General features: G+C 40.2%; 1 protein-coding gene across 1 annotated transcript in view; it reads right to left on the bottom strand.

Moving 5' to 3' along the window:
- nr5a2 (nuclear receptor subfamily 5, group A, member 2) overlaps positions 1–17,895 on the bottom strand; it is a 46,264-nt gene extending 28,369 nt beyond the window's left edge. Inside the window, exons 1-4 of the mRNA XM_053513128.1 lie at positions 17,360–17,895; positions 15,536–15,654; positions 13,443–13,584; positions 10,529–11,199 (exon numbers count right to left, since the gene is read on the bottom strand). Coding sequence (XP_053369103.1) covers positions 10,529–11,199; positions 13,443–13,584; positions 15,536–15,654; positions 17,360–17,441 — 1,014 coding nt within the window. The 5' untranslated portion in view covers positions 17,442–17,895. The remainder of the gene's footprint in view (positions 1–10,528; positions 11,200–13,442; positions 13,585–15,535; positions 15,655–17,359) is intronic.
- Positions 17,896–24,218: the final 6,323 nt, after the last annotated feature.

Below are 24,218 nucleotides of genomic sequence, written 5' to 3'. Positions count from 1 at the left end.
TTTTATTGTTTTTTTTTTTTATATATACAGACGCTCATAAAGTTGACGGAACACCACAGCTTAACTCAGATGATGTGAGAGCAGCTGACGGTTAACAAATGATGACATAGGGATCAGCTTTGAGCAGCTGTAGTTAGGGGCCCGTGGTTTTGATGCACGCTACATACTGTAAACGTGTCCAGTTCAAAAACACTTTTTGCAAGAGAAAACAAGCCTGTATGATAATAATAATGAAAGGAACGGAGAAAATATAACAACTGACGCTCATACTTCGGCACCAGGTCTCCATGTCTGCTTCGTAGTTAATCTCAGACTGGCTCCATCTCAGGAGCAAGGAGATTGATCAGTTCCCACGCTGACCACATTAACAGACTCGTCAGACTGACCCCTGACCTGTAAAACCCACTGCGTTCGATCGTGGCCTCCAGCGCCCGCCTTCATGCTATAGCAGCCAGAAAACAATAAACAGTGGTAGTAACCTCTGCTGGTCCATGAGCTGACCTGAGAGCAGTTTCCCCTAGAAGAGCTGAGATAAGGCTTTACGGTAGGCTGATCTATAGCCTGTGACCTGTGTGTGTGTGTTCGTGTGTGTGTGTGTGTGTGTGTGTATGTGTAAAGCGGCTTACGCAGGCAGAGCGATACGACGGTGTAGTATGGAATAAAACAACAGCTGCAGTGGTGTATATAATATAATGCTGAAATGGGCAAGACCAAACTTCATCAGTGTGTGTGACTGACACATTTTTAAATGTTAATTTGTTCTTATTTCTCATTTTTGAGAAAGAAAAAAAAAATTTAGAAATGAAATAATTTTCTAAATTGTTCTATTATTATTCATATTATTATTATTATTATTATTATTAATTATTATTACTATTATTACAAATGAGATAAATTAAAACCTATAATAGTTTCATATCATGCATTATAATATATTCTTATTTCTATAAAATAAAAAAATATTTTATTAAAATACCTTAAAAAATACAAATAAAACCAACAATAGTTTACAATTATCTACTATAATAGATATTCTTAATTCTCATAAAAACACTTTAGAAATTAAATAATTTTCTAATTTGTTTTATTATTATTATTATTATTATTACAAATAAGATAAATTGAAATCTATAATAGTTTAATATTATTCATTATAATATATTCTTATTTAGAATTTTTGATAAAAATAAACTTTATAAATAAAATTTAGACCAATAATAGTTCACTATTATTTATATACACATTTTTGTTTTCTTATTTCACATTTTTTATAAAATAAAAAACTTTTTAGAATTATTTCCTAATTTGTTTTATCATTATCACAACTGAGATAAATTAAAACCTAAAATAGTTTAATATTATTAATTATAATATATTCTTATTTAGAATTTTTGATAAAAAAAACTTTATAAATAAAATTTAAACCAATAATAGTTCACAATTATTTATTATAATAAGTGTTGTTGTTTTTTCACATTTTTTTTTATAAAAAAAAAACTTTTTAGAATTTTTTCCTAATTTGTTTTATCATTATTATTACAACTAAGATACATTAAAACCTATAATAGTTTAATATTATGAAATATTATATTTCAGGCTGTAATGTAATAAATACAACATTTCAGTTTGCAAAATGAATGCAAATTATTTAGTATTTATAATAATTAGCAAAGGAACCTCGTTTTTAATATTAATAACTTTTATTTAGATTCTTAATATATATATATATACTTCAAATTTGTCCAGGATTTGCCTCCAGTTGCATCGCACAGGGACGTACATAAGAAGCACATCTGAGATCTTGAGCAGTGTCGTTCCTGTACAGCGTGCTCATAACACTGAATTCAAATTGAAAAAAAGAAATCAGATATCTCAAAAAAAGAAAAACTATATATACATATCTATATTTAATGGGTCTCAAAGTCTTTTCCTGTGAATCAGAGAGTTTAAAGCAAAGAATCCATCAACTAATTATCAAAAACAGAACAGAATCTAATCAATTATTCAGCTGAACATTAGTCTCCTAATATACATGAAGTCAAGGGAGCATGAGCTCCCTGAAGTACACCCGAACACACACACACACACACACATGCACACACACGGACACACACGCACACACACTCTCTCTCTACCTCTGCACTTCTGCACCCCACCTCCTGCCTTGGAGAGCGCAGTGAGAAAATAATGCTCTCCAAATTCAAAATGAGTTCTGTGCAGAGCATCGACTGACTATCGATCCAGCGCCGGTGCTCAATCTAGAACACACAAACACACCCGCGCGCTCCCACGCCCAGACTGACCGCCACATTTTCATTTGGTTTTATTTCCCATATAGAGTTTTCCCTCGATTTTTTTTCTTTTCAATTTATGGGAGTCTTTATTGCCTATCGATATTTATTACTTTCGTGTGACATGTTGATGGACAGAAGGAAATGACTGCTGATTGGCTGGGGGAGGGGAGCTGATGCGGACCGACCGGGACTCCTGTATTATTCAGCCGGACAGTCTGAGTGCCGGCGTGATGGCTTTGTGCACGCGTTCTTCTGCATACTTTTCTCCTCCAGTGAATCCCTTTCTTTTTTTTTTCTTTTTTCTTGTTTTTTTTTTTTTATCACTGACAGTAGAAGCAGATTATTTGTTGCTTTAAAACACAAAAACTAGCCATCTAAAAAAAAAAAAAAAAACTATATAAAAAAGGCACACGTGCATTTTATATATATTTCATAATGCCTTATATGGGCATTATACATTTATTAGTAATGAAAGGCTAAAATCATGGATCCTGGTTACTTTTCTGTCTATCAATCATTGTGATGTAAGTACAAGATGGGTGATGATAACGTTGTTTCAGCTACACATATTGTTATTTAGTCCAGAGCTCCTCATATGCTGTACAAAGCTTTACAAGCACTCTCACCATTTAAATCATAAGTTGTTTTGATTTGGTAGCCATCGTCACTGCATCATGCTCATATCTGTCTGTTTTGAGCTTTAAAGGTCCCATATTTTACAAATCCAGTTGACATGGGGTCACACAGCTCTGTAAAAGACTTATGGTTAAGATACGCCTCTTTCCCAGCCAGGGGGCGGGCTTAGCTTATATGATGTCACATTAGGGATGAAAATCGATATGCCCTGTTTAAAGACACAGACCGATACAAAAATGGAAAAATTATTAAAAGATTCAATTAGAAGATAAAAACAACTCGCTTTTTATGCACACACACACACACACACACTGGAGAACCTTCTGAATGTCTACTCATGACTACCACGTCATTTTACACAATAGGTCCCTTTCACTCCTTCAGGAACCATGAAAACACACTTTTGTCATAAAGCAAGAATGCACTTCAAATAACTTAAAAATGTCCCCGTATACTGTGAATATTGTGCATGGAAACGGTTAAGAAAGTCCCGTGCCAACGTCCCAAACTCCATCCAAAAGTCTGAACTTGAGTGACTAAGACAAAAAAAAAAAAAAAAGCAGTGATTTATAACCCTATAATAAACAGGTGGCCTCTCTTTGTCCTCTCCTTTCTGAGGTCCCCGCAGCTCCCGCCTTGTCTTAACTCTGCATAACACCGCACAGCTGAAACTCACACAGCAATTCGGCAGAACGCAAATCCGAGCCTGCATGCACGCCGGTTAAATATAAGTGTAAGCTTAAACCGCATGCCAGTCTTTCCGAGCAGCACACTTATCTATTGTCTTTGGCCCCTTTCAGCACGTCCAGAATAGAGGGCAAAAATAGACGTTGAAGACAACTGCTGACAGATAGAGAGAGGCGGCGGACAGAGGCTGTCAGCCTCGGACCTGCGCCTATTACAAGCTGATAATTAATCAGCGTGGCACGCCGGAGGAACGAGAAAAAAAAAAAGTGGGACGATTTTTTTTGCAAATCGCAAAACTGAAATGCTGTTGCGAGCCGCAGAAAAAAGGAACAGAGCCAGAACCAGGTCCGAACAGGTTTAAGAAATAAAAAGATACATTAATGCGTCTGTTTTATATCAGCCGAGTCCCAGAGTACTAAATTTCTTTTTTTTTTTTTTTTTTTTTATACTTTTCATATTTTATAGCTTCATTTTTGAACCCGTCAGTACGAACAGGTGTAAGCCTGCGGGGCCTTTATGAGTGCAGCGCACATTAGTGTGCCATATGTCAGGTGGTATTTGGGTGGCTGGAGAAGGGACAAATTATCGAGACATCTGAGTGGCATTTTTATTGTCGCTCTTATGAACTTTAGTCTGAAAATAGCAGAGCTGCCGTCAGGCCGCAGGGACCTCAGAACTCCAAAGAAGCCCGAATCTTATTATTTGCATGACGTTTTCAACAGCGTTTTTGTAGTAAATGTGTCTCGAAATGTGTCCTCATCATGCAGGACTGTCGAACTGTAAGCCGGAACTATATCCCGCGTGAACCTTTTACGTGATAATCCCGATCAAGATCCCATTCAATCGAAAACCTATTAAACGACCTGAACCGTATCATCCTGGTTGTGTGGCTTCTCCAAACCACAGCTATGACACGGGGAGCGGGAACAAAGTGGACGACTCTGTCGAGGACCAGGACGACAAGCTTTCATCCTTCATCAAAGCAACAAGTGGAGCAGCAGACCCCCGTCCGCCCGCTGGGGTTCATCTCTAGAGTCGCTCCAACGGCCCTGCAGGGAGTTTCGGACCCTAAATCTTTTCTTTTAACAAGTGCACACACTTCCTTCCTCAACTCTCTGAGGCGCGCCGGCAGCTTTCCGGGGATGTTTCAGAGACACCCGAGCTCTGTGCTCTGTGCTCAGCTGTTTCACTGGGACACTGCGGTCATCACCAGGCAGGCCAGCGCTTTACTTCACCCGGCTGAACGATCAATAAACCGATGTGTACCGACCATAAACACAGACTTCATGTAAAATGAAAACATCTGCATTCTTTATTTTTATGTTTATTATTATTATTATAAATCTGCAGTGCATTCCAGTGGTGTTTAATTCATCGAGCGGTTCAGGAATTCATATATACAAATACCGTTTCATTTGATGATTCACAGCTCGCTTCCGGTCTTCCTGATATATATATATAGAGAGAGAGAGAGAAAAAAATAGACCTACTAATCAATAAACCTGCAGAGAGACATTTTCACTGATGGAGAAAAGAGAAAAAGAGAGAGAGAAAAAAAAAGTGAGAGAAAGATAGAGAAATATGTACGGGAGCACGCCTTACAAAAACTCACACGCCAGATCAAATCGTGGCTGCCGGTGAGCACGGGGATATCATCTATCAGTGGACAAATGTGGGATATGAGAACGCTGCTCCTCAAATGAAATAATATATCTTTGAAAGCTTACGCCCGCGACCAGGCCCAGAGCCCATATATCAAGTCTGAATGCTTGGTGGATCCGGTCCAGGGGCCATTAACCTCCCACCTGTTTCCCCCCTCTGTCCTTCAGCATGCACCCCTGCCCTTGGTGCCTTGTTCATCCGCGCTGCATGCCCCCCCACCCCCCCCTCCCCGCCCCCCCGTAATGTAAAGCAACGCAGGATCCTGCTGGGATAATTCAAATGCAATGGACCAGGGACACCATTACAAATCTGCGCCCGCACGTAGTTACCGGGCTGTTTGTCAGCGACTACCTGACTGACCTGCACCGTTACCGGATGTTTTGTGTGTGTGTGTGTGTATATATATGTGTGTGTGTGCACATATGGGTGTACATCAGGAGAAAGGGCACGATATAAATCGCCTTCAAGTTCACAGATCGCATCTGCAACGCCTTATTAATTCCTGTAGATATGGGTTCTGTTGGAAATTATAGTCTCTCGAACCCACACTCCTAAAATTGGCCCTGTCAGGCAATGGAGGGAGGGGTGCATTTCTACAAAAGTAAATTCATGTAATATTAATGGACAGCGAAATCTATACAGTCGGCGAGCGATGCGCGATGCATTATTCAGACAAATCCAAAAAGCAAAGGGGAAGAAAAACAAACAAACAAACAAACAAACAAAAACAAACAAGTGCGTGCGATTACTAACAGTGAATCAGGAGTAACAACGGCGTTTAGCTTCCGTTCAGTCTAGCGATACCTACCGCGTGTGTTTAAGGTCGATAGAAATACCCAGACTAATTAGTTAATTACACATGATTAAATCAAACGTCCGGTCCGATTAGAGCCCACGCCTTTCCGAGCGCTCTCAGCAGGTGAAAAACTAGCTGAATTAATCACTGAACCCATCTCGTCTCGTCTCGTCTCGTCTCTTGCCTTCTCTTCTCTTTACTTTACTTCTGCGCAGCTGCTTTTGCAATAAGCACAAACCAAAACGTAAAGAACAAGGCCGTAATGCACTCCTGCATGGCTTGCATGACGCTGCGCCTGGTATTGTCATTCACTTCACTGTGAAGAAGGAAAGAGAAGAAAAAAAAAGAAATATCTGGACCGTCCCCAAGCAGCCATGAACAGGTAAAAATAAATATGTGCACCACATGTTGAGGAACCGTAAGCCTTGCATGGCTGACTTTTATCAGCTCGAAGGACTAAATATACACCTAACGAGTTCATTCACGCGTGATGAAGTTTACCTTTTAACACTGGCAACACTATTGTGTGGAATAACGTGACAATAATTATAATAATAATAATTATAACAATAATAATAATAGTGAATCGTATATAGCGTGGCGAATCTGTGTATTTTTGGTCCTATTGTGTAGCGAGGAAAAGTGCAGCGCATGCATCCTATCTATTAAACAATGGCAGGGAGATGAGAATGAAAAGGCCGATCTCTCGGTGGACGTGAATCACTCCCCACGTCGAGTGCTAACAGCGGGGCCGGGAGAAGACAGGCACGCACGGGTCTGACAACAAGGAACGAGTGCATCTGTTTCCCCTTCTCCTCCTCTCTGTGCCCAGCTCACGCATTCGGCACACACACACACACACACACTTATGTACACCAATGCATAGGTTTTGAAATGAGTCACTGTGTATGATTAATGTAAACTACTTTATACAGCGTGTATCGTACGAGTGTAAATGATATTCTGTTTATGATCATGGAATTAGTTGTGTGGGTTTGTTTTATTCATCCTTAAAGGAATTCATCCTAAAACTGATTACTATTAGCATATTATACCATAAGTACTAAAGTACAGTATGTATTCACGACAGTGTGGAATGTTTTACGAAACACACGCTCACAACACATCCATAAACTCATTAATATTATTATTATAGAGTTTAACTTTTTCCCTCGTAAGTCTATGGAGTATGTGAGCTCTCTGTCTCTCTCTTTTATTCATTTGAACACAATGGGGAGCTCTATTTAGAGAGAGGACCATTCAGGAACAAATATTTATGAGCGCTGTAACTAAGTCCACCTTATGGAAACCGAATCTTTAAACGTTCGGCCGACGTTTTTTTTTTTTTCGCGTAGAGCCGACTCTATTACCAGGGAATTTCCTTTGTTCTTAGGAGGCTAATAATAGTGACGCAGATGAAGGTGTATTTATAGCGGCCTTGCAGTTCCCCAGATCCTCTGACAAGCCTCATATTCACTGGCGTTTTCCGCTGTTTATTAAACGCTACCTGCGGCTTTGTCATTAGCGCGCTCCTGAGGATGTTAAGCATCGGGTACAAACAAAAGTCAGTGACAGATTATTTTTCCCCTCGAACACTTCGGATGAAACGTCTACTGACATCCACTACGGCCGCCGAGTGCACAAGGGGAGAAGTGTTTTTCCAACTTGTGTTTGACAAAGTTATTTCGTGATTTATATTTCTTTTTTTGTATTATTATTATTATTATTATCGTTATTGTTTGTTTTTTTTATCTCACACACACACACACACACACACACCTAAAGGCTATGCCAACTAGATCTATACATAGAAAGCAAGAAATTAGCACAACTCATTTGTTTTGGCACTGTGATAATGATATTTATAAACAAATAAAAAAACAAACAAACATTTTCTTTGTTAAACAGTATAGAGATGAGGATAAGCACCATTAGGAGATTTACATCCATCATTAAAAAGCAACAAAATAGTGCAAATTATTTGTTTGGGCACTGTGATAATATTTATAAACAAACAAACAAACAAACATTTTTTAAAGCACAATAAATATGAATATTGTTACATTACTCCTTTTTAAGACTACCATTATCGATGACAAAATAATGATTTGGAAAAGTGACGATTTGATCTATAACACAAAACGTTTAAAGCAGTAATATGATAATAATTTATTTAATTAATTGGATTAAACTTGCCGTATTTAGATATCATTAATTAGTTTATAGTTCACATGTAATGATGTTAAGTTGTCACTTATGGTGTTTAAAAAGAGACGAGAGATGGTGTTTATTGTATACATATGAACACAGTATATATAAATAAATAAAACGTCCCATATTTTGCATATTTTGCTTGATATCATTGTGACAGATAAAAATAATCAGTAATAATCAAATCTCAATCAACTGTGCTACAGGCTGTATGATAACTGACTCGTCACCTACCAGGAACCCGTGTATCAAGTGAAGCAATAAACTTTACTGCATTAGTCTGGGTTCCATAAAAACGATTAAATATTATATCGTGCATTATAATCAACATTTTCTCCACCAGATAGGACGACCTTAACTTTGTCTCTGATCTGTTAGCAGGAGGCTGCTGCACAATTTCGCTCCAAATCTAGCGCCAGTGAAAGGCCTGTTGACCCGGGTCAGGATCCTCTCATTCATCTACAGGCCTCAAGTCCTTCTTTCTAGTGTGTGACAATAACGGTACGAGTACGGCGCTAATTAGTGTCAGGAGCACGCTCTGAGAAATGGTTTGTTTTCGGTGCGCCGTTTGGAAATTGCACCTCTATGAGAGCGTCGCTAATTACACCTCCATTGCTGTTCGCTAATGTCAAACTGTACACCTACACCCCGGGACCTTTTAACAAGGGCCGTGTGAAGTAATCATCCAGAGTAAGAGCGTGGGCCGGTCACCGCAACACGAGGGTTATCCAGCACGGCGAAAGGCAAAGTTCAACCACAATTATCAGTATAATAGCGTATAATAGCAGTGAGCCGGGACACAATGCTAATCCACGCTGAATTGAGTCCGTCCCATTCTACCGACGAGGCAGCGGACAGGCAATAGAGGTCTAGTGCTAATAGCGTGGTGAAGAGCCATGTGACCGTTACGTTTCATTACGGACAAAAGGCTCCAAACTGAACAGCGAGCTCCAAATTGAAACTCGACGCTGCGGGGGTAAGTGCGCTGGCTTCGGTTAATGAGCAGCTCGACATGTGCATATAAACATCTAATCGGAAAAAATAATGCAAACGGGGAGTTACGAATAAATAGGAGCATGCAATAAAGGAAAAGGGGGTATTATTCAAATCTGGAAAACAGGTGTCGGAAGAGCTGCTTTTCTCCCATGTGTGTGTGTGTGTGTAGTGGGAATTCTCTTGTTTTTTTAGTCGTTTTTTTTTTTTCAACATCGAGTGAGACGAAAGGCGAACGCTTGCTCACAGTCTGATTCACTTACTAGACTAAAGCACCAAAACAAGGCCTACTGACATTTACATGAACGTGTATTATTATTAACAGTGTTTACCGTATAAACCTTTATACCTGCTGACTCTCTACTGAGAGCAAACCTTTATAACATTTCATAATCATAGTCATGTTACTGTGATACCATGCTGCTAGTGTTTAGCAACAGCATCAACGCACTCCGCTTCACTGGGTCTCTGTGAAGCCCCGAGCTGTACACTCTCCTCACTCAGCACTTTACGTCAAAAAGTATTAGGACTAAACGTGTACAGAAGCGTGACTGTAATGATCATTAAATGATAATTATAGCTGGCGAAATGACAATAAAACCATTAGAACCACTACAAAGTAAACCTGGATGTTTATTTACGTAAATCTAGACATTTTTACTGTAAATATACATTTAATATAAGGTCTTATAACCAGTGTAACTAAAATATACACTAAAATATATGATGAATATATATATATAACTGATGTACAGTTAAAACGCCAGGGTTTTGTGATGTAAAAAAATGAGCCCAAGATGAATCATTTCAGAACTCAATTGAAAAACAAATTCAAATAATAACATCAAAGCAATAACATCAAATGGTGCTTGAACAAAGTATTACTTCAAAGATAAGCATATTTATGCAGTCACTTTCTTTCTGTTTTTTTTTTTTATTTTATTATTATTATTTGTTTATTATTACCTCCCCTAAAAAAAAAAACAAAAAAAAGTTTCAGTCTGCTTTCATTTCATTTTTCAGTTGAGTTGAACAGGTTAAAGTTGCAACATTAAAGGTTAAAAAAAACTCTCAAATTTATTTATCTTGGTCTCATTTTTTGGATTTATTATTTTTTTTACCAGGGTTGTGTAGACATTATATATTTATATATGTGACGTAGGGTGATGTAGACGTTTACGTCGCGGTAGATAAAAGAATGCAATCACCAACGTAAATTTAAACTTTTCTAATATAGAGTTTCGCCTACCTTTAGCTCACGGAAGAAGATGCTGCTGCGCGCCCATTCGACGATAGAGAAGAGCGTCTGGTCGGCCATCTTGCACATGAGACCGAACGTGTTGAGCTTGTCGTGCTTGCTCCGTCCGGCCTGTTCCTGCTGCAGGTAGGCCAGGATCTTGGCCTGCACTTGCGGCTCGTCCGGTTCACACTTGAGCAGCTCGGCTACCAGGCGCGGAAAGCCCGGTGCCTCGGCGTACGCGTAGCCCATCAACGATTCGGGCGAGCTGCCGTACGGCTCGGGGTACTCGCACTTGATGGCCCGGCTCTGGAAGTGCCCGTAGGCCTGGTAGCCCTGCGGCGGCATGGCCATGCTGACCGGCGACGGGACGAACGGGCTGCGGTCGTAGTCGGAGCCGGACTGGGGATGCTGGTGATGTTGATGGTGCTGGTGATGATGGTGGTGATGGTGGTGGTGGTGGTGGTGGCTCAGCGACAGCCCTTTGGAAGCTGAGTGGATGGTCTGGATGGCGGAGGAGATGGTGAGGTCAGTGGGTGCGGTCTGCATGGTGTGGTTCATGGCTTCCAGTTTGAGGCCGCTCGCCCGGATCAGCGCCTTCTTCTGTTGCTTGAGCGCGCGGTCCCGCTTGTACATGGGGCCGAACTTGTTGCGACCACCGCGCATGCGGTCCGCCCTCACAGCTGGGACGAAACAGAGAATTCAAATTATAAAATCAGGATTAGAATATCCGGTCAGAGATTAAATATCCGCTTAGGCCTGGTATTAAACCTCCACCGTTCTCATGCATCATTTCAATAAAAAGCAACATATAGTCATAACCGTCATGCACGACACGAGAAAAAAAAAAAAAGATACGCTACGCTCGGGTCTGTTCAGCACATGTCAATTATTTACGCTTCATTATTTCTCTTTGAGATCGCACACTGTCAGCGGGAGGAAAGCTGGGAGAACTGGAATCGCTTTAACACTCAGATACACATGAATAGGGAACATTTACACACACACACACGAACACACACACTCAGTTGTCAGAACAGCCCTCTAATAACTGCAGAACACACGGCGCAGGAGAAGCTGAAATTAATCAAATAATTAAAATAAAAAGCCAGCTGCCAGCTGATTTTAATGGGCCTTGTCAAAGCAGTGTGTGTGTGTGTATGTGTGTGTGTGTGTGTTATCTCATGTGTCTGATCTTAGCAAGCCTGTAACAGTCCCTATGAAGCCCCTACAGCTACATCCATAGCATTTTTTATAAATATATTTATAAAGCTGGAATACGACGGTAAAATAATAAAAAAATAAAAATGATTAATACTTTAAGTATTAATGACTCTACATTACAGGGAAACTAATGAGCTGGAAACTGATCCTCGGCTCTTCCGGGAAATCACGCTTGCACGATTGTAGCTTTTGTGGCCTGAAAACCAGGCTGGCTAATTAAACACGGTTATTTACATGCACGTCGTAGACACGCGGGTGGGAACGCTCTGCTCTTGGGTGGATTTCTGCATCAGCATTTAGTCTACAGTATGTAATGTGTATAAACCCGTGCGTGTGTGTGTGCAGGCGGATTAGTCTTGTGTGTGTGTGAGATTTAGTGTGACGTCTGATTTATACGTGTTTAATATACAGGAATGCTAAACGCAGCCCGGGCGAGGCTCATTGTCTCATCACGGCGTGTGTGTGTGTGTGTGTGTGTGTGTGTATGGACGCCGGATCCTGACACGCTGTTCGTCATGTCCACTCCGACGCCGCGCTCTCTACTCCATGCACATACATGAATAGCTATGATACCAATGCATATGTAATGGCACAGCAGCTCTGAGAGTGGACTGTGTGTGTTTGTGTGTGTGTGAGTGTGTGAGGTTTTTTTTTTTCTTTCTCACTCCAGGGCCTCGTTCCGAACCGAGCACCCCCCCGCCCCCCCGTGTTTGATTCATGGTGGTGCTTAATATGGATAACGCACGTTGATGAAACTGGAATCATTTTATGCTCGGCGGTGCGCAGCATCACTTTGCCAACTGAATGAATAAACACTTAGTTTAGGATTTTTTGTTTTTTGTTTTTTTTACACTTTGCTCAACTTTCGCAGAGGCCACGCACACCGCACAGGTAAAGACTTCTGAAAAACAAATCTCTGGAAATCACGCACGATGAACCATGCGGTATGTACGGAGACACGGCGCGTGATAACAGCGCATTCGTACAGCGGAACACGACGTCGCTTATTGAAATAACGATAACGTGACCGGAACAGGCGCACGTCAGGACTTTGTGAGTTCAAAGAATTTAAATGTGCTTTGAATCAACCATGTGTGAGTAAAAAAGGTATAAACTTGATATAAAAAGAAAAATTTTGTAATGTTAAAAAAAAAAAAAACATAAAACATCTCTTATCTGTGATAATACGATGAAATTAGTAAAAAATGAACATTTAAGCAATTTACAACAACGTTAAAAGTTGTACAGACTCTTTTTTAGAACAAGACTTCTAGACAAAATTACATCATAAAATTTTTTTTTTTTCTTTGTGTCTGTGTTGAAAAAATAAAAATGTCTGAATTAAATATTTTTTAAAAAAAGGTGGAGAAGTTTTACACTAAAGGAACTATAAAAATCAATTTTAGATTTTCTAAAAAGCATAAAAAAAAAAAAAGTTTTGTTTCTGAACAGGAAGTGGCCTGGAAGTCTTTCCCCTGGCTCCGACTCGAATCGCTCGAATCAGGTCGCAGCCTCGGGACTCACCACGGAATCAAATATCAGTTAGCTTTAAAACTATTCACCGTGGTTAAAGATCTAAAACTACACATTTTTACACATTACACACATGCATTGGTTGAACAGTCAGTGGCGTGTACAGCTCCTGGGAAAAAAAAAAACCCAAGCAGAGCGATCTGAGGATGAGATCATTTCTTTTTCTTACCTTCCAGCTTCATGCCGACGTTGAGGCACTTCTGGAAGCGGCAGTACGGGCAGCGTTTACGCTGTGTCTTGTCGATCTGACAGCTCTGGTTCTCGATACACGTGTAGCGCTTGTTGTTCTGCACAGTGCGCTTGAAGAAGCCCTGCCGAGCAGGATGAATGAAGATGTCAAAAATCTGACCCCTCTGAATTTGTTAATGTGCTGTTCGGCCAAAGACAAATGGCACACACACACACACACACACACATGCTCACACACACACACACACACACACTCATTTTCATTTACGGAGGAGTATGCGTGTGTGTGTGTGTGTGTGTGTAGGGGGGGGTGTCAAGGCCACACAAGCTGAAACATGAAAAGAGGGCGAGGGCCCGCTGAATGATCACCATCCAGGGCTTCCTCGTGTAAACACAGATCCATACATGTGTTCTTAGACGCTCACACACACTCTGACATGTGAACTCACACGGGCATAAATAAACAGAAACCAAGTCAAAGGTCAAAAAATCAAATGTGAGCAATGCCCCGAATAACACCTGACGGAAACTGAATAATGTAGTAATAAAGCACCATAATAAACTGATTCATAAAATTACATCCAAGCTCAGTTTAACACTCAGACATGTTTATACTTTCTATATTTTAAAGATACTTCCATGTCTAGCTTTCAGTTGTTGTTTTTTTTATTTTATTTTAAAATTCGTATTTTCAATTTTAAATGTAAAATCTATTTCAGCATATCACAAATACACATTTTGCAATATTTTTTTTTTAAAGAATAAAGCTAATTTTTTTGTGTACAATTGCCCTAAGACATTTTAATTTAACCGGCCTTTTAATCACTTCTCTGAATTGTTCTAAAATGTTCACTATTTATGAAATAAACGCAATAAATCTGATCTGTAATTTACAGCAGCTGACTTCAACAGGTTGGAATTCATTTTCAGAGTGAATTATAATAATAATAAAAAAAACAGACACACACCAGCAAAAAACATGAACTTATTCAACTTAGAGACACACACACACACACACACACACACACACACACACACACACACACACACTCACTGCAATATTTCCTTTGGTATTTCGAACCTAGCTAAAAATAAGGTCGGCTCCAAAGCTAAAGCCAGTGGCACTTATTTCACTTCTCAAACTGCTCGCACAGTTTTTTTTTTGCACCAAAAAAAAAAAAAAAAGAAAGAAAACTGGGACAGTAATATGAAACATGTAAGTGTACTGAAAATGCTGAAGCAAAGAACTCGACCACGGCCTCTGTAATCATTTTGCACTGCTATTTATTTCTACTCGGGCACATTTATGAGCCAGGCTCGGGTAAATGATTGATTATTTATGATCTGAGGAGGAAACTACACCTACGTTAAAAATGTGTTCACAAAACAGGCATCCTAAAAACAAAACAACAGAGTTGATCAAAAATAATAATTCAACCGGACTTATGTATACAGTAGTATCAGTTTACTGTAGATGTTATAATGTAAGATACCAGAAATAATGCAATAATCATGCAAGCTGTAAATAAGAACGTTCTGTTAAGGGTAATCTGGATTTTTTTTTTTGGTGTGTGTGTTTTTATTTTTGAAATAAGCATTTCTAATCGCTCTCGTCAGAATGGAACAGGGAAAAAAACAAGAAACACACATCTGTAATACTTTGCACAAAAAAAAATAAAATCCTAAATGTGTGGTTTACTTAGAAACGGTTTCACATTACACTAAGAAGCATAATTTCCATAAATGAAGCATGCTGGGGAGTTAGATGATGCAATAGCGTGGTAGATAATAATAAAGTGGACTTTGATACCGAGCAATGTGCGACTGCAGTGCGGAGAAAAATCTCAGGGATGAGATTAATGGAAAGAACTAGGGTTTATATGGAATGACACTGAACGTAGACGTTAAAAGGAGCACGGCGGGTGATGGTTTAATGATGTAGTGCGCCAGGTGTTCATTCTGTACACTAGAGCAGTGTAAGAAGTGTTAATCCAACACAATAGGTGATAATTCAATTTAATGATTATCATACGATATAGATATAGATATAGATGTGCAGGATTCCCAGCCTACCTTGCAGCTCTCACAGGTGAGCAGGCCATAGTGATATCCAGACACCTTGTCTCCACACACGGGACACATCTCATCCAAGTCTTCGTCATATGAGTAGTCCATCATTTTAAACTGAGGGGCTGCGAAAGCACACACACACACACACAGAAACCCAGAGTTCAGAGGTTTTTTTTTTTTTTGGGTTGTTTGTTCATAAAACCAGCTCTTATAAATTTACTTGGCAAACAAGCTAAAAGTTCTATAGAACTGAGACACCCTGCAGATGTGTGGACAAGTGGAGAGAAGAAAAAAAAAGGAGTTTCAGGGAAATCTGGGCAAATAAATAAATAAATAAATAATAATAAATAATAATAATAATAATAATAAGTGTTGTAGAGTGTGGAGGATGGTGGCACACAGGGCAGCCATCACTTTCAAGCTTATTAATATTCATGAGCGCTCGCACAGTGAGCAGGTCGGAGAAACGCGCGCGCGTTGGTTGGAGAGCCGGCTTTAGCCGTCGGCCGAGCCAAAGCTCAACTCCTGTGGAACTCCAGGCTCATGTGGGAAACTAATTAATCCGTTTAGTCTAACGTTTAGCTTTAACATTGTCTCTCTCTCTCTCTAAAGGAAACTTGGGTAGATTTTGGTGCTCGCGCATCTACCTTCGAGAATTATTTTTGATATTGTAGAAACAAATTATATATTTTTTTAAAAATTATTAGTATTGGTTTGCTTGCATACACACAAAAATAGAAGTAAATATATTTTATGATTTCGTTTTGTTTTGGATGACATGTAAATAATTTTTTTCAATCTTTTTTTTTTTTTAATGTTCGAGTTGAATTGCTTTACAGCAGTCTGTTAATGATTCCTAATTAGAGTTAGTGCATTTTATTGCTTCTGTTCAACACACAGTTCCTGTTTTATAGATTTTTTTTTAATTTATATGGTGCATTTTTATCCTCTAGAGCATGTGTTAATGTTATAAATCTTATAAATCTTTGCACCGCCAAAAAACAGCCCAGTCAGACATTAAAGTTTTTTACCTAAATAAGGCACATTATTAATTTCTATGTATATATGCGTGGAATCTGCGTTCATACCGAGAAAATAAAATCCGCTTTTTATTATTGTTGTACAAAAACAAATTAAACTAAATAAATAAATAAATAAACTCGCAAAAAAAAAAAAAAACAAACATTAAAACACAAACAAAAAAAATCGAGTAGAAATGTGGTATATAATTACCACTTGGATAATCATGTTTAATAACTGAGGCAACAATAAATCGTTTTTCTTTTTTTTTAAATAAATACACCACTGAAGGAAAACACCGCGGTGTATATATTTCTTTTTCTAAATAATAAGTTTTGTTTTCACGTCCTTTTGTTACAAATAAAAGTAATTTTCTGTACAAATGTATTTTGTGTGTTTGCTTGTTTTAGACTTGTTTTAAACTCAACTCCAAAGCCTCAACTTATTCAAGCGCAACAATTTTATATTCCATTCTGAAATTCGCCAAATTTTTTGAGTGAAATAAAAAAAATAATTTCAGTTTATATATATTTTTTTTTCTTTTTTTTTTTTTTTTTTTGCAAAATACTTTCACAAGGCTTCAACTTGGATGCAATGATTACTTAAAAAAAAAAAAAACAGAACAAAAATAAATCAGTAATGATGGCTAGAGTAATAATGGTGATGTGTCTGAGTGTAGCAGTGTCCTGCAGCGTGCATGAGACAGACACGTGTCTCCTGTGCTGTCTTGTGCAAAAGTAAAAAAAAACAACAACAATAAATAGGCATATAAAACCAAGTCCTTAATTTTTTGGTTTTTAACCTTACCTTGCATGTTTGCAGGAATATGGCCCTGCTCCCCATGCGACCGAGCGAGTCCCAGGCAGTCTGACTCGACTTTGGGCAGCATGACAGCTCGGCTACGATGAAGAAGAGCCGCCGATCTGTACGGCGATCCACCTGGACCAAGAGCAACCGACACCAGAGATGCTCACTCACTCACACAATCACACACACACACACACCGAGCTTTGCTTCAGGAAATCCCGCGCGGTAAGGAGTCTGGGACTAGAGTTGATCTTTGGAGAAGTTCATGGTGGCGGTGCGAGCGGAGTTACTGCAGGCCAAACAACCCCAAACGCGCGCCCTGGCACTGAGGAGCTGCGCAGAGGCTTGGATTAAATTACAGAAACGCACTGACCCTCATCAGCCAAGGATTACCAAGAGTACCCCTAAAGACTTTCTTTTCTTTTCCAGCTTGCTATGCTTCCAGTGGACTAGCAGGCAACTTTGCGCTTTGGCGCAGTGCTCTCTTTTTTACGCGCCGTGCTCTCTCTCTCTCTCTCTCCGCACAGTACTCTCTCTCTCTCTCTCTCTCTCTCCACGCGCAGCCTGTACTGTACTGAGACAGTGAAGTTCAAACCTCTCCTCGCCGCTTTGTTTACGCCGCAGCCACACCACATCCACCAATCCGAAGCGCGCTCCCTGTGTGACATCACACACCCTATCCAATGACCTGTGCGGAACCGGGACCTTCTCTCTCTCTTTCTCTCTCTCTCTGACCGGATCACAGCTGTTTAACACCGCTAATGACGGACCTGTAAAGCGCCTGTAAGTCCAACGTTATGAGATGAAACTACCATAAACACCTTCTCCAGGGGCTGTGTGTGTGTGTGTGTGTGAGTGTGTGTGAGTACGCGCCCAGCAATCACAACACGCAGGATTATTCTGTTACTCTGCTGTATGTGCGAATAACGATGTGTCCCTGGGCACGAGACATTCACTTAACCACAAATGAAAATAATAATAATAATAATAATAATAATAATAATAATAATAATAAAGCTGTAAGAAATACTAAACATTATTGTATTGTTTTATGCACTAACCCATGAGAAACTGAAGGATTTAGTTTTGAGGAGACACAGTGTGGTGGATATCCTCTATACAGTCTATTTAAAAAACAGAATTCTCTCTAAAAAAAAAAAAAGAATTCTTTAATTATTTGGATTTTTTTTTTTTTGGAAAGAATATCCCAAGTGTTGCGCATCTATTTTGTAATATAACTTTAAATCAGAAATTATTGTATGGAAACATCCGACTTTATAAAATCCATGTGATTTGTTGTGTGAGTTACACTCTCATGAAAACAGCAAACAAAAAAATACAATTTTTTTTTTTTTTTTTACCAAAACAGTAAATTTAGGAATTTATTTGACCTCAGGTAGAAACATCTAGTAATAGTAAGAAAAAGAAGAAGAAAAATAAATTAAAATATGTTACATAATACATTCGTTTAATTAAATATAAAACACAAGTTCAATTATGTTTTTTTTTAAATAAGTCAATACATTTCCAAACATTATTATTATTATTACTACAGAGCAGTTTTTTTTTCTCCAATCAATGATACGGGCTAAATAAATAAATATATATTTTTTATTTTATTTTATTATGAAATCATTATTTTTTTATCACATGTGACTTACAGGTTAAACGATGAGGTCTATATGCTGAATCTTAGTAATACCTACAGAAGCCATAACATCAAATAACAGATTATTATCATTTAAATTTTTTTTTTTGCTTCGTTTTGTTTCTTCTCGGACCTCATTATTAGGATTAAATTCAAACATTTAATGCGTTTTCGTTTTTCTCTCACACTGCCTGGGGTGTGGGGTTGAGTGTGCAGCACTGCGCGTAACCGACGGCCCGCACCTCGCCGTGATGCGCCACGCATCCACGCATCCTCGGTGACCCGCATGCAGGACCACGCACCGACCGCGCACGGCGTAATAACAGCCAGTTATAGAGTGACACACTGGCAGATAAGCAGGAGCTGACGGATTGTGGTGGGGGGAGCGGGGTGAGGTGAGCGCGCAGTGCAGCGCGCGGGAGACGGTAAAGCCGAGATCAAAGGGACGCATCCACAGGTTGATAAAGCGTGTAAACTGTCAAACTTTGAACTGTTTCGGCAAACATTCTGAGTCGAGCCTCAAAAAGCATCAGACCGTCTCTCTCTCTCTCTCTCTCTCTCTCTAATACACCAGATTGGGAAACTCAGCTTTGTTTTTTAGCTTCTATACTATTTGTACACTATAGGGCCAAAAGTTTGTGTACACCTGACATTACCTTAGCTACATTTATGGCATTTGGCCGACACCCTTATTCAGAGGGACTTTGATAGATTTTATTTCATTAGAGCAATGGCAGGGGGCGTAGAGGTCGGTGTGCATGGAGTTTGCATGTTCTCCCCATGCTTGGTGGGTTTCCTTCTGATTTTCCAGTTTCCTCCCACAGTCTAAAGACATGCAGATTGGCGTTCCCAAATTGCCCGTAGTGTGTGAATTTTGACTGGAGGTGCTACCACAATGTTAATCACTATTGGCCTCCACAACCCCTAGCTGGACTACAGAGGTTCCTAGATGGATGGATGGATGGATGGATAGATACATCTTGCTCAAGTGAAACAAGTTTGAACCTGGGGCCTTCAGACCAGCAGTCCAACGCTTTTACCATAGAGCTACCTCTACCCCACCACCAGTCCCATATAGTGTTCAACATTCCGTTCCTGATTAACCTTATAATAATAACCTCTCTGCTAAATTCCACTAAATTCTGGAGCATTGCTTTGTAAATTTGAATTCACTGATGTCTGGTGTTCAGGTGCTCTACTGTATAAGGATAAGAGCAGGGCTTTCAAGTTGTTTCACTTCAACCTGGGCAAACTCTGTGCTCTTTTGGTGTATTGTAATGCTGGAACAGGTCTGTTCTCTGAGCTGCTGTTAAATGCAATTGCATTGCTACAGCATGGATTTACACTTACAGCATTTGGCAGAAGCACTTATCCAGAGTGACTTACATTTTATCTTATTATGCATCTGAGGGTTAAGGGCCTTGCACAAGAGCCCAAAAGGGCCAACCCAACTTGGTGGTGCTGGGGTTTGACCCTGGGACCTGGTGAGGCAGAGTCCAATGCCCTAACCAGAGGCATTCTGTACAATTGTGTGCTTCCAACTTTGACTTCAGTGCTTCAGTAGGTCAAAGAACTGCATAAGGTTAGCCTTTATTTGTCACATGTACAGTCAAATTCTTTATTCCTCGCACATCCCAGCTTTTTGTTAGTTATAGGGGTCAGAGGTCAGAGTGCCATTTTGTATGGCGCCCCTAGGGCAGACAGGGTTAGGGGCCCAACTTGCTCAAGGGCCCAACAGTGAGAACCTGGTAGAGCTGGGGTTTGAACCGACGACCTTTTGATCAGTAACTTAGCATCTGAACACACTGAGCCACCACCACCATCCCTGGTTGTGATGGTGTCCACATACTTTTGGTGCACAGGTGTCCACATACTTTTGACCACATAGTGCACTTAGTGATACTATGTTCCTTGTTATAATCTATACCATATTCGATCCTTTATTCTGTTTTAAAAAAAAAAAAGGAGTTTGGGGCAAGCATTTTAAACCATTATCCTTCAAGACACTGCAGTGTTCAACTGGACCTTTTCATTCAGCACAACATTTCTTTTACCATTAAAAAAAAACATATAACATGCTTCAATTTGGGGCTAAGATGGGACGAGTGGCTCAGTAAACACTGGCCTGTTGACCAAGGCGAGAGATCCTAATGACACTGGCGGCTACAATGCCAACAGAGCATGACCGTCCTGACTGCTATAAGTGGATGGGAACTGATAACAGGAGAGTACCTGAGAGCTCTTTGCTTACCAAGAGGATTTATCAACTTAGCCCTGTCTTCTTTCTTTCCTTTTTTCTCCGGTGGCGTTTTACGACGCTGAGTGGAGTCCAGCGCTAAAGACAGAGCTCTTTATAGCAGAATAAACCATGGCTAGTCCTAACATACGGGGGGTCAAGGTTTCAATCTCGACGGAGAGGGCTTCAGGAGCTAATGAAACCGGAGTCATGTACACCTACCGCAATACATTTTCATTTATTTATTCACAGATGTGTCAGGAGGCATCTCTGGCTGTAGATGAAACTGGATGTTTTAATACCGTTCCTTTACAGATTGTCCACAAGGTTTTGAGGGGAAATTGAGATAAATAAAAAAAAAAGTGATTGTGAGCAAAATCCATTTCTGTCCTACGGAAATAATAATAGCGTTTATAAAGGATAATGGAACGTATGTGCACATCTAAACACCGAAATCTTAACTTGAAGTTTTGCTAAACACCACGACTGACACGGCAATTCATTTAACATCACGCATCGAGATTTTGTGGCTTAACGAATGATTTCCACTCGCACAGATAAAAGCCAGGAGCCATGGGACTCGAGCAGAGTTTCCTGGCTGTGACAGAGCTACTCTTTATTTTGCATGATACTGAGTGCGAGTGTGTGTGTGTGTGTGTTTGCATGTGTGCAAGTCGGGATGTTGTCATTGCCACCCATGGCTTGTCTATTGCAGTGTGTGAAAGCCATGTTATGCTGACCTTCTCTGTAAAGCATAAACCCAGGAGATGAGAGAGAGAGAGAGAGAGATTATGGGGAAAGAAGGGTGTGCGTGTATGTGTGTGTATGTGTGTCGCAGAGTAAACAGCACTCCGAGCCTGGGAAAGGGCTGGGATGTGTGCCATGGCACTTCTGACTCATACCCCTCGGTTATCAGGTTTGTTTCATGGTCCTACCTGTGATATGTTTATTTTAGCATTCTTCCCTTCATCGCTTTCTCCGGAGCGCCACTGTCAGGCATGTGCGTTCCCAGAGAAAGGAATGTCCAATCGGACAGATCCGTGTTTAATTAAACCCCATATGTTTTTCTCTCCAGCTTCTTCTTCTTCTTTTCCTTTTTTTCGCTCTGGGTCCCCGTAAGAGACAGCGGGAGGGGGGAAAACAAGAGAGAGAAAGAGAGAACATGTCCTAGCACTGTTAGATCCATTAGTAGGTCAAGCAACAGTCATTGTTCATTGCTTCCTATATGCTTCTATTTTCAAGAGCTTCACCGAACAATGGTGCTTGCGCGGCCATCAGGTGCTCGCCTAAAGTCAAAACATAGCCGGTGAAAGTCTGGAGAGAAAGCTAACAACAGATCCACAAGGAAGACTTGCGTGTTTGTGTACCGACAACACAACAATGGCTCTCGCCATCTTCTGCGCGATAGAGGAAACCAGGTCCTACGGACGAGTGTGAAGTTCGGGTTTGATCTGCGTTGGCTTGAGCTGGGGAGTAAATATGAAAACAGCTGTGGTTGGAATGTCAGGTGGATACCGTACATTATCCCACCACACGCAGGGTGTAGATAGTTCCTGAAGATAAGCACAGAAGACTGTTTAGAATGGCACTGGCATTACAAGAGAATTTTATTTTTTCATTTAAAGGAAGCATATGTCCTTGTGCATATGTGCATATGAATAAAGAAAAAAATCCCCATTGAGGATATAAGTAAGCGTAATGGCTATGAGGGTAGTAGTAGATTTTTATTCGTTCGTGTACACAATTGGAACTGAAGACCGAAAGCACTTTGCACAGTCCCTCGCAAGGTCCTTGCATTCATTCACCAGCTTGTGCGTGCGTTTTCATAAACACATAAACCCCTGGTGATCAGCTCGGATCTCCTCCAGTTCATCTTCGAGCTGAACGATGTGCCCTAAATCACAGGTGATGGAGCGACGCTGACACGCTGGCCTCTCTCCCCTTCACCCGACCCCTACGAGGGCCATTCTCCCTCCTTCCTTACACACATCCTGAGCAGCCGCGTGGAACAGAAGACCTGAACGAGCCGAGCCTGAGTGCCCTTACTCCCTTATTTTCCGCCGCAATAGCCCAATCCACCACTACGCTAACGACTCAGAACTGATAAGAGTCTACTAGGTGACCCTTAAGTATCTTTTTGCCTGCATCGGAGAAGCATTAAGATATTCTTTTCTTACCGCTCAAGGTCTCGCGGTGCACACCTCCGGCGGGGCAATTATCACCCTGTCAATACCGTTAAGCCATTTTGCCATTCTTGATGATATCTGCCTGAGTCAACTGTAACACATAATAAAAGCTAATTGCACATAACAACCCGAGATCAATAAATTAGGATGGACTGTGGGATGGCCTTTAAAGGCTGAAGAGGCAGAGATTTTTATATATATTTTTTTAAGTGCACTGGTTCAAATTCATTTCCTAATAACTACAGAATGGACGAAAAGTAACTAGGCATTAAAAAATGGTAATAAAGTCCCTATTTCTAATAAAAACGTATTGAAACTTTATTATATGGGGAAATGAAAGTAAATCTTTAAATTTCAACATAAGCACCAGTGACAGCAACCAGTTTCCTCAGGTCTTCTGAAGGAAGTCGTTATATGAGATATGGCTGAGAACCTCCTGAATCCGTGCCACCGAGTCCTCCAGTGTGTCCTCCAGCATTTTCCAGGACATTGGCTGGGGCAACACGGACCTCATGGAGTCCAGATCTCGCTCCATGTTTTTTTTTTTCCTGTGGGCCTAGACGGGAGGGGGTGTACAAGACAAATCCGTGCGCACTGGAGGACGTGGAGGCAATACATAAATTTGTGACAATTTTTTTAAAATAAAGTTACTTTTCACCTACCCTGTTTGTATACTGGCTATACTTTTCAGTATGTGGAATCATGTGGATATCTTGCCTGTTCCCTGGTTGTGGGATCTTTGGGACCCTTTATAGACGATGTTTTGGAACGATCTCCAAGCTTGGCCAT

The sequence above is a fragment of the Clarias gariepinus genome, chromosome 15, assembly GCF_024256425.1.
Source record: "Clarias gariepinus isolate MV-2021 ecotype Netherlands chromosome 15, CGAR_prim_01v2, whole genome shotgun sequence".
Lineage (NCBI taxonomy): Eukaryota > Metazoa > Chordata > Actinopteri > Siluriformes > Clariidae > Clarias > Clarias gariepinus.
This window is presented reverse-complemented; position numbering and strand designations above follow the sequence as displayed.